The 13,023-nt window shown below is 37.6% G+C and overlaps 1 protein-coding gene across 1 annotated transcript in view; it reads left to right on the top strand.

Moving 5' to 3' along the window:
* LOC114054281 (zinc finger protein 704) overlaps positions 1–10,996 on the top strand; it is a 334,268-nt gene extending 323,272 nt beyond the window's left edge. The window contains exon 9 of the mRNA XM_027877474.1: positions 3,835–10,996. Coding sequence (XP_027733275.1) covers positions 3,835–3,946 — 112 coding nt within the window. The 3' untranslated portion in view covers positions 3,947–10,996. The remainder of the gene's footprint in view (positions 1–3,834) is intronic.
* Positions 10,997–13,023: the final 2,027 nt, after the last annotated feature.

The raw sequence follows: 13,023 nt of genomic DNA, 5'->3' as shown, positions 1-13,023 counted from the left end.
TTGTAAGAAGAAAATACATTATTTCAAAGACACGTAGAAAAGCTTGTATGAACTGATGCAGAGAGAAGTGAGCAGAACTAGAAGAACAATTTACATTCATTTTTAAAACAAATGATTTTGAAGACTGTTAAAAATCAAGTAATGAAATGAGCAGAACAAGAACTATTGATAATGATAACAACGCTTTAAAGAAAAACAGCTTTGAAAGCTGTAAGAAAGCCAAACCAAGCTGTAAGAAAGCCACAATCATTACAATGGCTATCCATGATTCCGGAGGACTAATGATGAAAATGAAATGGTTGAATATTTGCAAATATGTGAAATACCCAGATTGACAGAATAAGAAATAGAGATTTTAAGCAACCCAACTTCAAGCCATGCATGGACTCCCAAAGAAAAAATTCCAAAACCGGGTAGATTTACAAGTAAATTCTACAAAGCATTCAAAGAACAGTTTGATTAATGTTACATAAATAGTTTACAGAAATAGCAGAAGAAGATAAGGCATCCCACCAAATCCCTTCTGTGACATAGATATGGTCTTGATTCATAAACCAGCAAAGTTAAAACAGAAAAAGAAAATAGAGTTCAATATCCCTAATGAACATTAATGCAAAGAGGCTAAAACAACCTATCATAAAAGATTTTACATTGGAAGTAGATTAGATTTATACTAGGAATGCAGAGCTAGCTTAATATTAGGAAAACTCTAAACTTTATTTTCCATATTAATAATAAAATGAACAATAATGATATTGATTATATCAATAGATGCAAGAAAAGCTTGGAACAAAATACATCTATTTCTGTTACAAAACACTATGAAAATACAGGAATTAATGGAGTTTTCATCAAAATAATAACTATTATACTGCATATCTAAAATGTAGAACTACCATTATATGTAATGGGGATAAACTAGAATCCTTTCCGATAAAATCAGGTGAAACAAGGATGGCCATTATAACCACTTCTATTTGCCATAGTACGAGAACTGCTCGCTATAGCAATAAAACAAGAAAAACAAATCAAGGGAATAAGTATAGATAAAGAAGAGGCAAAATTATTACTTTTTGCAAAAGAAATGATAGTATACTTAAAGCTAGTCAATTAAAAATTAATTGAAACAATAACTTCAGGAAACTTATAGGATGTAAAATAAACCACACAAATCACCAGCATTTCTGTAGAATACCAATAAAAAAACTAGTATGAATATAAATCTGTAGAGGAAAAAAATGGACCTTTAATAGAATAAATACATGACTTTTGTGTATTTCTCATGAAAAGACTATAGCTGAGAAAGAAGAAACGATCTGGGTATACTCAGCCTCCCATTGGGCATGTTCCCAGCACTTCACTCCCCACCCTCATCACTACTTTCAGCACTTCACACCCATCAAGGCAACATGGCACCCTTGTTATGAGCTTATCATGAAGGGTCAATACCCAGACCCCAGTTTTGCAGGTTTCATCCCTTATGTGCCTTAAATGATTGATTTATTTGATAGGAACTCGGGGTACGTGGTGTCAAATTTATGACCCAGACTCCTCTAGTATCATCTCACTAAAAACCTTGAAATGTAAACACTAGATAAGAGTCAAAGAAAAATAGAATGACAAATTTATTTAAGCAGTTGGAAGGAACTATATGATGACACAGTGCTAATATTGTAATGAAGGGAGAAGTAACAAGTGTCTTTTCAGAACACAGTTCTGAAAGGGTATTGAGGGAGAGAAATAAGGAATAATCTAAGGTGCTGCCCATTATTTGGTTAATAGCTAAACAAATTGTGATATATGAATGTAATGGAATATTATTATACCACAAGAAACTATTGAAAGAGATGATTTCACAGAATCTTGGGATTTACGAACCCATGCATAATGAAGTGAGCAGAACCAAGAGAACAATTTATGCAATGACAACAACGTTGTAAAGAAAATCTACTCTGAAAGATTGAAGAGCTCTGATCAAACCAGCCATGGCTCTTGAGAATGATGTGTGCTACCCACCTCCTGACAGAAAAATGATACTCCCAAAGTAAAACAAGAGACAAATTTTTGGACATGGTCACCATGTAGATTTGTTTGCTTTGCCGATGCTTATTTGTTACAAGGGGTTTTTTTCTCCCTCTGTTTTTTTTTTAACTTGTATTTTATTTTTCCCAATTACATATAAAGATAATTTTTAACATTCATTTTTTTAATAAGATTTTGAGTTGCAATTTTTTCTCCCTCCGCCTCCTTCCTCTCTAAGATGGTAAGCAATTTGATGCAGGTTATATATATGTGCAATCATGTAAAACATATTTCCTTATTAGTCACATTGTAAAAAAAAGAAACAGAACAAAAGGAAAAAACTACAAAATAAATAACATGAAAATAGTATGCTTTGATCTGCATTCAGACTCCGTAGTTCTTTCTCTGGATGTGGATAGCATTTTCCATCATGAGTCTTTTGGAATTGTTGTAGATCATTGTATTACTAAGAAGAGCTACATCAATCATAGTTGATCATTGCACAGTGTTGCTGTTACTGTGTGTGATGTTCTCCTGGTTCTGCTCACTTCGTTCTGCTCACTACATGCTGCCTCAGTTCATGTAAGTCTTTCCAGGTTTTGTCTGAAGTCTGCCTGCTCATCTTAACTTACAGAACAATAGTATTCCAATACATTCATATACTACAGCTTGTTTAGCCATTCCCCAATCATTGAGCATCCCCTCAATTTCCAGTTCTTTGCCATCACAAAAAGACCTGCTGTAAATATTTTTGCACATGTAGGTCCTTTTCCCTTTCTCTCTGTTTTTAATTGTGTTTAAGGAGGGAAAGGGGATAGCAGTGCCAAAAGGATCATTAAAACATTTTTAAATTCACAGATGAGAACAGAAGGAAGTTCAGAAAAAAACACAAAAAAGCAGGATAGTCTTGAAATGAACATGTGGAATATATTATGTACTTTTTTAAAAGCAAATGGTATGAAATAGAGACTCGGTTTCATATACAATCCTTTTATTGTGTTCTTCTGTATACATGGAAATCTTTTTTGCCATTTAAATTCAGAAGAAAAAAAAAGAAAACCTCAAGGGGTAACATTGTTTTATTAACACTTAAGCTCCTTTTAAATAAAAAAATAAAACTTTCATGAAGAAATTATAGACTTAGAGCTGTAAGGTAACTTAGACACCGTCTGGCTCAATACCCTCTTATTACAGATAGAGAAACCAAAAGCTAGGTTAAATGAATTGTCCAATGTCATACAGGTAGGAAGTAGCCAAGGTAGGATTTGAACTCAGGTACTCTGACTCCAAAGCCAATGTTCTTCCCACTTACTGTATACCACCTCCAAAAATGTTTAATGGAGTTCCATCTCCATCCCAAAAATAGGGAGATTAAAATTTAAGAGGTACAGCAAGGTATCCAGTTATCTAGGCTTAACCATTATAATTCAATGATGCCATTCCCAAAATTTAGTAATCACTTGAAATCCCAGATAGAATTCCATTTCTTCATATAGTTACTAGGGTTTTTTTTCTGCTTTTAGGAGATTAATATATCTCCAGTAACTAGCATAGCACCTAGTACATAGTAGGTATTTAATAAATGCTTCCTAATAAATTGATTGATAATAACTAATATTTATATAGAGGTTCAAGGTTTATAAAGCACTTTACATGATTTGTCTCATTTCATCCTCACAACAACCCAGTGAAGTAGGTACTACAAGTATTCTTGTCCCTGTTTTATCAATGAGGAAACTGAGACTTGGGCTTCAGGTTCAAGAGAAAGTCCATGAACCCCCATTGATTAGATGCCTCTTTTCTATCTTACAGAAAGCCACGGGGGGAGGGCAAAAAATGCCGGAAGGTTTATGGCATGGAGAATCGAGACATGTGGTGCACTGCATGCCGTTGGAAGAAGGCCTGCCAAAGGTTCATTGACTGAAGAGTGGAAGCCTCAAGGGTGTGGGGTGTGGATGCCCAGGAGCCTGCCAGCAGCTGCCCTTGACACTCTTCCTGCCCTCTCCTTCCACTCCTGGTTTTGAAAAGAGCTTTTTGCATTAACCACCAAAATGCACTCGTAGCCAAGGTGAAGCCTTTCGAAAAACCTGTGTGTGGAAGAACAGCAAAAAAAATTTTTAAAGTAACTAGCATCACCAACCAGTATCCAACCTGGAAGCAGCTATAACTTTTTTTTAGTTTAAAAAAAAAAGTTAACCTTTTGCTCTGTGACTTCCTCATCACCCTGGCCCCAGTAGATCTTGTAACTGTACTGTGAACTTCTGTAGCAGTTAAAACAACAAACCCTTCTTTCCCCAGAATGGAGGTATCTTTTGCTATGTTTTCTGACTAACATACCTTCCAAGATTTTTTTTCTGACACTTTAAGAACAACCCACCACATAAGCTACAGTTTATTCAACAGCATTTGTACAAAGAATGGACTCTACTGCATAATTCCCAATGTGAACAGTCTTGCTTCTCTTTCCCATTTGACCCCTTGGAGCCATGCGTACCCTGCTGTGCTTTAGGGACAAACAGCACTCATGATTTCTTTTCCATTTGGGGTTTTCTTTAAAAAAAAAAAATGGCCACACACCAGAAGTCCTGTGGGAGCTATTAACCTGTAAGCCCCCTGGGGCTTTTAAGAACACAAAAAAGATAACAAATGATGGAAATCACCAGCAAACTTCAGCCATGAGCTGAGATCAGGAAATCCAATTGTCATCATTGGGAAACATCTGGGAGCTTCACTTGATTTCCCAAGAAGCTTTTTCTAATTGCTTGGCTTTCTATGATGTAGTGGCCATGCCATGAGGGGCAACCTCCTGCCTCTCTCCATCTTATTGCAACTCCATCAAGAACTGGTCCATGTAGCCATCTGGGTAACCCTTAATCCTTTTTTTCAGGGATGTGATCCAAACCAGCAGCTCAGCTCTGTTTACTATTATTGCTTGTTTGTGAGACTGTTGCCAGCTTAATGGGTCACTAGTCCTTTCCACAAAAAAAGAAAAAGTATTCTACAACTAACTTTTCGGAAAAGGTATAAAAATTGGAAATGTCCCATACACAGAAACCTGTGAGGTTGGTTTTAAATGCAGAACACAGCCTACGTAGTCTCATCCATTCTAAAAAGTCATTTTGAGTTAGAAAACCAATTCCTATTTTGAGTGCACTTTTATAAATTTTTATGCTTTTGCATGTCTGGTATATGGGTTAATGAATACTATAGATCTTTGTAGGGGTTAATGCAAGATACAGACCTTTATTTTTTATCATTTGAAAATTTTGGGGCTATTTATTGATAATTATCTGAGTTGGAGAAAATACAATAAACAAAAGGAAGATGCCATGTTGATGTATACAAGGTGTGGTTATAGTAATATCTCTGTTTAGTAGGGTCAAGGTTTAAAATAGGTAGTATGTACAGGATCTAAGGCCTTAGCTTAAAAAAAACAATTCATTTGAGAGCTAGGCCCTACAAATAAGTTAATTTTCCATCCAATCTAAAACCTATTGCCCTACTAAACATTTACTCTCTCCTACCCCTGTGCAAAGAAGAATAGCACCTTAGAAGATGTATTGTTTAGAACTCGAAAATTAGCATCAGCCATAGGAATGTTAAGTAAAATTGCACAAAGGAAGGGTGTTACTATGTTTAGAAATTGCACACACACACACACACAAATTTCTAAACTGAAATCTTATTAAGCCTTATTTCCCTTTTTATATTTAAAAAAAGGGAAGTACAGGTAGGTTGCTCAGTGCAATATACTGACCCCCATTATTTATGCTTATTTTCTGGCAAATTTTTTTTCAGATCCCTCATAGAGAGAACCGTGGTCCTTTGTTTCTTATAGGTTAATGACTGGCCTGGTTTAATCATTTGTTTTTAGTCAGTTCTACTGATACTTCTTTAAAACCCCTTAGCTCCAGATATCAGAAAATAATAGCATTTGTACAACCTCACCCAACTTTAGTAACACAATTCTTGAGAGGAAAAAAGTACTTTCTAATACTTGCTATGTAGTATGACATTCCCTAGGTCAGCCATGAAAACAGTCTTTGAAAAATTCCATCATCTTCTGGCTCATTTATTTGCCCCTGGTCTCTTTCTTCCCTCTCATGTCATTGTGCCTATCATACTACTGTCTTATAACCAAGATGACACTACTCACCCACTCAGTAGGACAGTTCTGTGTATGGTTAAGAGTTTGTTCTGGTTTATCTTACGACTAGCAATGCAATCAGTGTCTCTCTGAAGCTCCTTGGCCTATTTACAGAGAGAATCTATTCCTTGGTTTTGTTCGTCTGATTTATTAGTCGATAATGAAGAACTGAATTCTCCACATTCCATGAGACCTAGGTGTAGGGGAGAGCTCTGCATGGGATCAGTTTCCGTGGCCATTGTAGTCAGCCCCAAACCCCACCCCACCTCCCAAGAGATATTCTAGTGTGGTGTGATGTTCTCCAGAAGTACTCTAGATAACTTTCCCTCCCCAACTTCAGGCATCATCTGATTCTCAGACTCGATACAGTTGTAATGAAAGGCCTATGCCTCCCAGCTACTTCCTTCCTAGTCACCTACACAAACCATCACTTCAGTTTAAAGGAAGAGTTCCTAACATTTTTTGAGGTCATAGACTCTTTTGGCAGCCTGGTTAAGCCTATAGACCCCTTCTCAGAATAATATTCTTAATAGATATGGTTACAAAGAAAATCAGTTATGCTGAAATACAATTATCAAAATACTTTTTAAAATACAAGTTTATAGACCCTAGGTTAAGAACTCCAGGTTTAAAGCCGTCATTGTTCATACTGAGTCACCAAATCAGCCAGGGAAGAGCAATACAAAAAAAGATTGGGAGATGTTCATCTAACTGATTTCCAGACAGCAAGTTTTTATTGGACACTAGACAGTGCTCCAAAGCCAGGGGTACACAGCCCTGGTTTTGCTTTCATAATACATGCTTGCATTGGCATATTGAACAATCGAGGCCCCATACTTTGGCATTTGGGGTAGCTGGGAGATGTGAAGTTTTCCCTGGCTGACCAAGGAGAAAGGGAATTGTGACTTCTTAAATATAAACCCAAGAAAGGTCATTGTTGTTGTTGTTTTTAATCCAAAAAACAGTTCCAAACTACAAAAGCAAATTCTTTTATCTATTTTAAAGAAGTAGGATAATTTGGTTGTAATTGTTTATCTCAAGTGCCAAATTAAACCACATTCGTCTTATAATGTTACATTGGGCAATATATCATCTTAATTCGTCATTTGGTGGTTGAAGGAGGAGGAAGGAAAGTTAGAAGTTGACCTCATTCTGAAAGTTCCAACTACCCCCTTGCTACTTATATAAATGCCTCATGCAACTCACTGGAGCTCTGCCCACACAGAAGGAGTGGCAAGAATATGAATTAAGGTCCAAAAATATTTCTAAAAGCATCTTTGTGATCATCACTTTATGATTTTTCACAAAGTTTCCTGTCTTCTCTATAGAGGGCATTTCTTTACTGCCAACACTGTATTCCCCAAATAGTTGAAAAGAATATGGTACTCTGCACGTACTGTGATCAGCATGGCCCCTTCTAGAATCAGGCATCATTTATCTTAATAATTCTTATAAAATGCTTTTGCCAAAGCCCCTCAGTGCTTTCCAGTAGAGATGTACCAAACTTCCTTGAAAGGGGAACTTAAAAAGTAGAAAAGAGACTTCCCATTGGGGGAACCAGGTGGGAGGTAGGAGAAGACATAGGCAGGAGTTCATTTGCCTGGCACAGATTTGAGTGGTGCTGTGACCAAACTGCATTTAGGGGCTCGCCCTTCCACCTCAGATCGTGACACCATCATGTCTTGCTGAAAAGAAAACAAACTGCAGGCTCATCTAAGGAAGAGGGAAAGGCCCTGAAGAACAAAAGCTTCCATTACCGGGGTGGAAAGGTCACCTCTCTTCCTAATGTAAAACACGGCATGGATGCTTCCACCCCTTTATCCCATACTTGTTGGCCACTTTGTCTTCTCTTGCTGGGAGCACCCGGGGCAGTCACAAACTATGAATTCACTCACCCAGCATACTTTGTGCTTTGCAGCATATTTTTGTCCATAAACTGTGACCTGGGAGGCACAGAGGGAGATGAGGTGCCACTTTTATTACAGAATTGCCTTTCTGGTCATAACTGTTATCTGCAAATGAAACTTTTCAGCTGAGTGATGCAGTTGTTACAGGCCTTTTGACTTTCCATGAAATTTTAACAGAAGGCTTCATTTGCATGGTAGAAATGAGTTCTGAAAATGAAGTCTAACCTATGAACTTTAAAGTTGATAATTAAATATAAGTGGACTTTATCTTTTACTTCAGTCTAAGCTACACTGGAAAGCAGATCTCAGTTCTAAATCCAGAGTCTGTGCTGCAAACGCTTTTAATTTTTTCCCCCACTCTGGAAGGCTTCTATAGAAAGGGGAAACTGCAGCGTTCATCTAGCCTGAGAAGTGACTAAAATTGTATATAATAATAGCTCGCTTTTAGGTAGTGCTTTACCATTTACAAAGCACTTTACACACAGTCCCATTTAATCCTGTGAGGGCAGCAGGGCAAGTGTTATCACCCTCCCCTCCCTTTTAATATAAAGTAGGATACCTTGATAGTAGTTGCAAAATAATGTAAATAATACTCATTTCCTCAGGGAAAATTAAAGGGCAGAACATTTGTAAATTAGGTCTGGTGGACCCTAACAGGAGTAAGAGTTTTAATATGTATTTTTAGTGTTTTTTTCTAGTCAAAGCTATGTAGCAAAATGAAGATGATGTCCGAATTCATCAGAGAGAAACACACTACCGGGAGGCCACTGTCTTAGGTAGCATGCAGCACCTCCCCTGCGGTGTGTGTGTCTCCCTTAAGGAATAGGTATATATTTATAGCTGATCTGAAGCTCTAAGATTGGAATTTGAATCCCAAACAGATATTGCCTGTGGCTTCTGCAGCCCTGTAGGTGTTTGTTGACTTTGTATAAAGCTTTTCTGAATGTACTTGTAAACATGAAGTTTTGTCATCTCCTTCTCCAATCCCACAGTTAAATAGCTGTATTGTATAAGTGGAAGTCTGTACACGGAAGCAGTTTAAAATATGTCTTGCACTCCATAGCATGTTGTAGTGCAAACTTAGAAGTACCTTCATGGGTAAGGTATACTGCTTTCTTCCAGATACTGTCAAATTTAGATCGATCTTCATGCCTTCTGCAGCACTGACCCAAGTGGAAACCGGGTAGAATTCATGAATATAAATGAGAGCCAAATCAGGGTAGGATTCATGAATACCAGTGTGGCTATGGAGCATATTATGTAGTGCTCTGGGCACACAGGTCGGTCTACTAGAAATTCATCTCCCTAAAAAAACAACTACCAGAGCTGCACGTAACAAACTCCCCACCTCCCTCAAACCTACAGCAGTTTCTCCTTATTAGAACATCTTGGTAGAGTCCTTTTTCATCTCAGTATTCTAGTTTAGAAAGCCTACAAGTAGCATTAAAATGTTTAGGTGCCATTATTAACACTGAGTGACTCTCAGCCTAATAAGCTTATGGAAATAAAAGTTACTCTTTAGACTAATGAGTTTTCTCTGTGTAGAGATCAACCCTGTGTTATAAGTCCCAGGAAGCAGAAATACATGATTTTCCCAGGCTTGTGTTTGTCATAAGAATGGTAATCAAAGGAGGCATTACTTGTATGATCATTTTTTATATATAGTTAGTTTTTTGGTTTGTTTTGTAAGACAATCTCATTCTGTGTAACTTTGCTGTTAGTCTGGGATTTGGAACACTGTTTTGCCACATCAGTGTGTAAATTTAAATAACACTAAAGTTAGCTTCATTTGTTTTGTTTTTTAAAAAGCCCTATTTAAAAACCTCCATCCTTCTAAGAAGCAAGAGACTCTGCTAATAAGCTCTGGTGCTTAACATCTCAAGGGGACCAAAAACATTTTTCAAGATGCCCAATGCTTTGTCCGCACAGGCTGCATCATCATTGGTCAGAGGAGACATTATTCATCTCCATGAAGCACATCTAGGGCAGTGTCACTGTCAGGCAAGAAAGAGAAGGAGCAGCCTTTAGTGCTAATGATGCAACTCACTCCCTAAACAAAAGGTTTCACCATTTTGACTAGTGACTGGTCATTCACTAGGTCTCTTATCTCACTGCAGCAAGGACAGGAATAGGCCAAACTGAAGACATACAACTAAGAGAATCCCCATGTTTATAGCTCTTCCTTTCCATTACCATTACCAGAACCTAAAGTTGTGCTTCAAAGTACTATGTGGTGAAAAAGACATCCTAAAAGAGATATTTTGTATGCCGTTTTAAACTAACAACTTTAACAGAGGCACTTTTTTTAAATAGGGCATGTATTTACTTGTGTAAGATGCTCAATATGAAGTTACTAGCTGTCAGTCCAAAAGATGAGCTTACTCTAAGGGAATTATGAAATTGTACGTAATGAGAAATCAATCAACATTGGGTGAGGTGAGTTTTTTTTTTTTTATCTCTCTGTAGGCCCAAAGATAGAATTCTTGGGGAATCATCCAGATCTGGGGCTCTTTAGTTCCCAGAATTAATTATAATCTCTTTAGTGAGGTCTCTAACAAACCAAATGCTTCATCTTTCGATGTGAGAAATATACTCATAAGGGACCACAAGTTATAAGAAGGTGATTGTGTTCTCAAGAGTCAAATATGTTAATCAAAACAAATTTTTTTTAATTAAAAGTGAGGTTGATATACTAAAGGTTTTAATTCTTGCCTAAATATTTTTGGCTTTATTTAAACAAAACTGTGGTGTCTATACACTTTGATCAGGTCCATTTCCAGATGCTTCAGATGTGTGTCACCTAGGTTTTCAGGGGGAGAAAACTTTACCTAATCTAATCTTAAGTTTATGGGGCAGTTAGGTGGTGCAGTGGATTGAGTTCCAGACCTGAAGTCAGGAAGACTCATCTTCCTAATTTAAAATGTGGCCTCAGACACTTATTATTTATGTGACCCTGGACAAGTCACTTAACCCTGTTTGCCTCAGTTTCTTCACCTGTAAAATGAGCTGGAGAAGGAAATGGTAAACCACTCCAGTATCTTTGCCAAGAAAACCCCAAATGGGGTCACAAAGAGTTGGTCATGACTAAAACGACTGAACGATCTTAAGTACAAACCAGAATGAAAAGGGTAGATGCCCATTCAATGGTCTACCTCCTTGAGGTGACCAGGAAGACAGGCAACCATTTGGCCTCAAAAAGGCCTTAAAACCTGAAAATCTGAGAGATCATGCTGGATCCTGAGATCATAGCTTTAGAGCTGGAAGTGACATTACAATTCATTTAGGAAACTGAGGCCCAGACATGAAGTGACTTGTTCGGCTCTGTCATTGAGCCAGGATTCAGTCTCAGACCCTGTGACTCTAGTGCTCTTTCTACTAAACCAAGCTGAATCCTGGAAAACTTTGTATGTACATAGCCCATAGATCTTGGTGATACACAGGTCAAACTCCCAAACAATTTTTATTACTTTTTTTAAACCAAAAATACTTGTTTCACCTAAAGGTAGACTGAGCCTTACTGAAGGTATATACAGTATATTCTATAATCAGAGCCAGCATTGTGTCATGTCTCCCTTGCTCTCTCAGTCTCATGCATTAGAATTCTGTGGAGAGGCTGAAAACCTTAGCTTGTTTAGTGAAGAGAGAAGTCAGTGAGGTCCTATCTCACTAGAAATTATTTTTTACTGAAGACAAATTCGGAAATGTGATCTCCTCGGACTTCTGTCTAAACAAAAGTCACCGAAGCATGATCAAAGTTAGCTCTCCTGTTGGTTATGGAGTACCCAGTAGCACTGAAAAAAAAAAAACAAAACCCTGCAATTGTAAGCTTTCTTACTGATATTACTACCGCAACCACTGTGACAAGAAGGGGGTAGCCCAGGAGAGCTGTTGCACCTTGAGAGCAGGCAGCAAGGGAGTCCCCTGCAATTATCATAAGATAACACACTTTGCTTTCTAATGCCAAAGCCCTTTGCCATCCTCTCTGCACTTCTCCATGTTGCTTCCATCTCCCCACCCAACAAGTTTTCACTATGAAACCCCACTATTCTTACCTGACCTAGCAAAATTCTTGTCACCTTATTACAAAACTATTAATTTTGTGTATATTCTGGAGCTTCCCCTGGCTCTCCAAAGGAGGCTCTGTGCAAATTTAAAAAAAAACCACATATATAAGCTTCTCTGAGGGCAGTTAGGGAATTAGCCATGGCTATATCTTGAAAGAGATGAGCTAGAACATTATTCATTCATTTCGATAGCTAACCTAAATAATTTTTAAACCCTATGTTAAAATTGAGTGCTGTTAGTTTTGAAAGATAATATGATATCGAAGCCATTACTAAGTAAACACTTGGAATTATGTTTTGAAGTGGTCCCTGAAAGTTAAATTCAGAAAGATTAAAACCTGCTCCTTGTTAGAGCCAATTCTGGAACAGATCCAATGGATTAGGGTCTAAACTGATCAGGAACACCTGTCCAGGGACATTCATCACCCCAGAGCCAAGCCAGACGCTGAGATGAATCTGAGGATCAACCTCAGAACTAACTCAGATTGCAAGAAGCAAGTCTCAGGATGGTACAAAAATTAGTTAATAGAGCAGGGGTGTGACAGAGCCAAGTTGAACCAGCTCGTGAAAGCTGATTTTTAAAATTTCGCTGTGATACGGACAAACGGTACAAATCAGGGCTTGATTTATTGTTTTGTTGTCATCTAGACTTAAAAAAGTGATGAAGAAAATGTTAATAATGAAGATTAAAATTAAAAGTGCGTCATATGTATGTGTTTTAGAGCCAGCTGCTAAAACATTTACCAACCTACCCCCTTCATAGGGTCTCTGTAGAATAGAGAAGGTGTCCGGGGTTTACTTGTCGTCTGGACTCAAACCCTGAGGCAAGCCTGAATAAAGAGTGATTTCAGATTGGGAAGTTAAGGTTTACCAGGCATCCAGC

The sequence above is a fragment of the Vombatus ursinus genome, unplaced genomic scaffold (assembly GCF_900497805.2).
Source record: "Vombatus ursinus unplaced genomic scaffold, bare-nosed wombat genome assembly UNPS02014812.1, whole genome shotgun sequence".
Classification (NCBI taxonomy): domain Eukaryota; kingdom Metazoa; phylum Chordata; class Mammalia; order Diprotodontia; family Vombatidae; genus Vombatus; species Vombatus ursinus.
The sequence above is the reverse complement of the archived record's forward strand: the minus strand, read 5'-3'. Positions and strand labels throughout refer to the sequence as shown.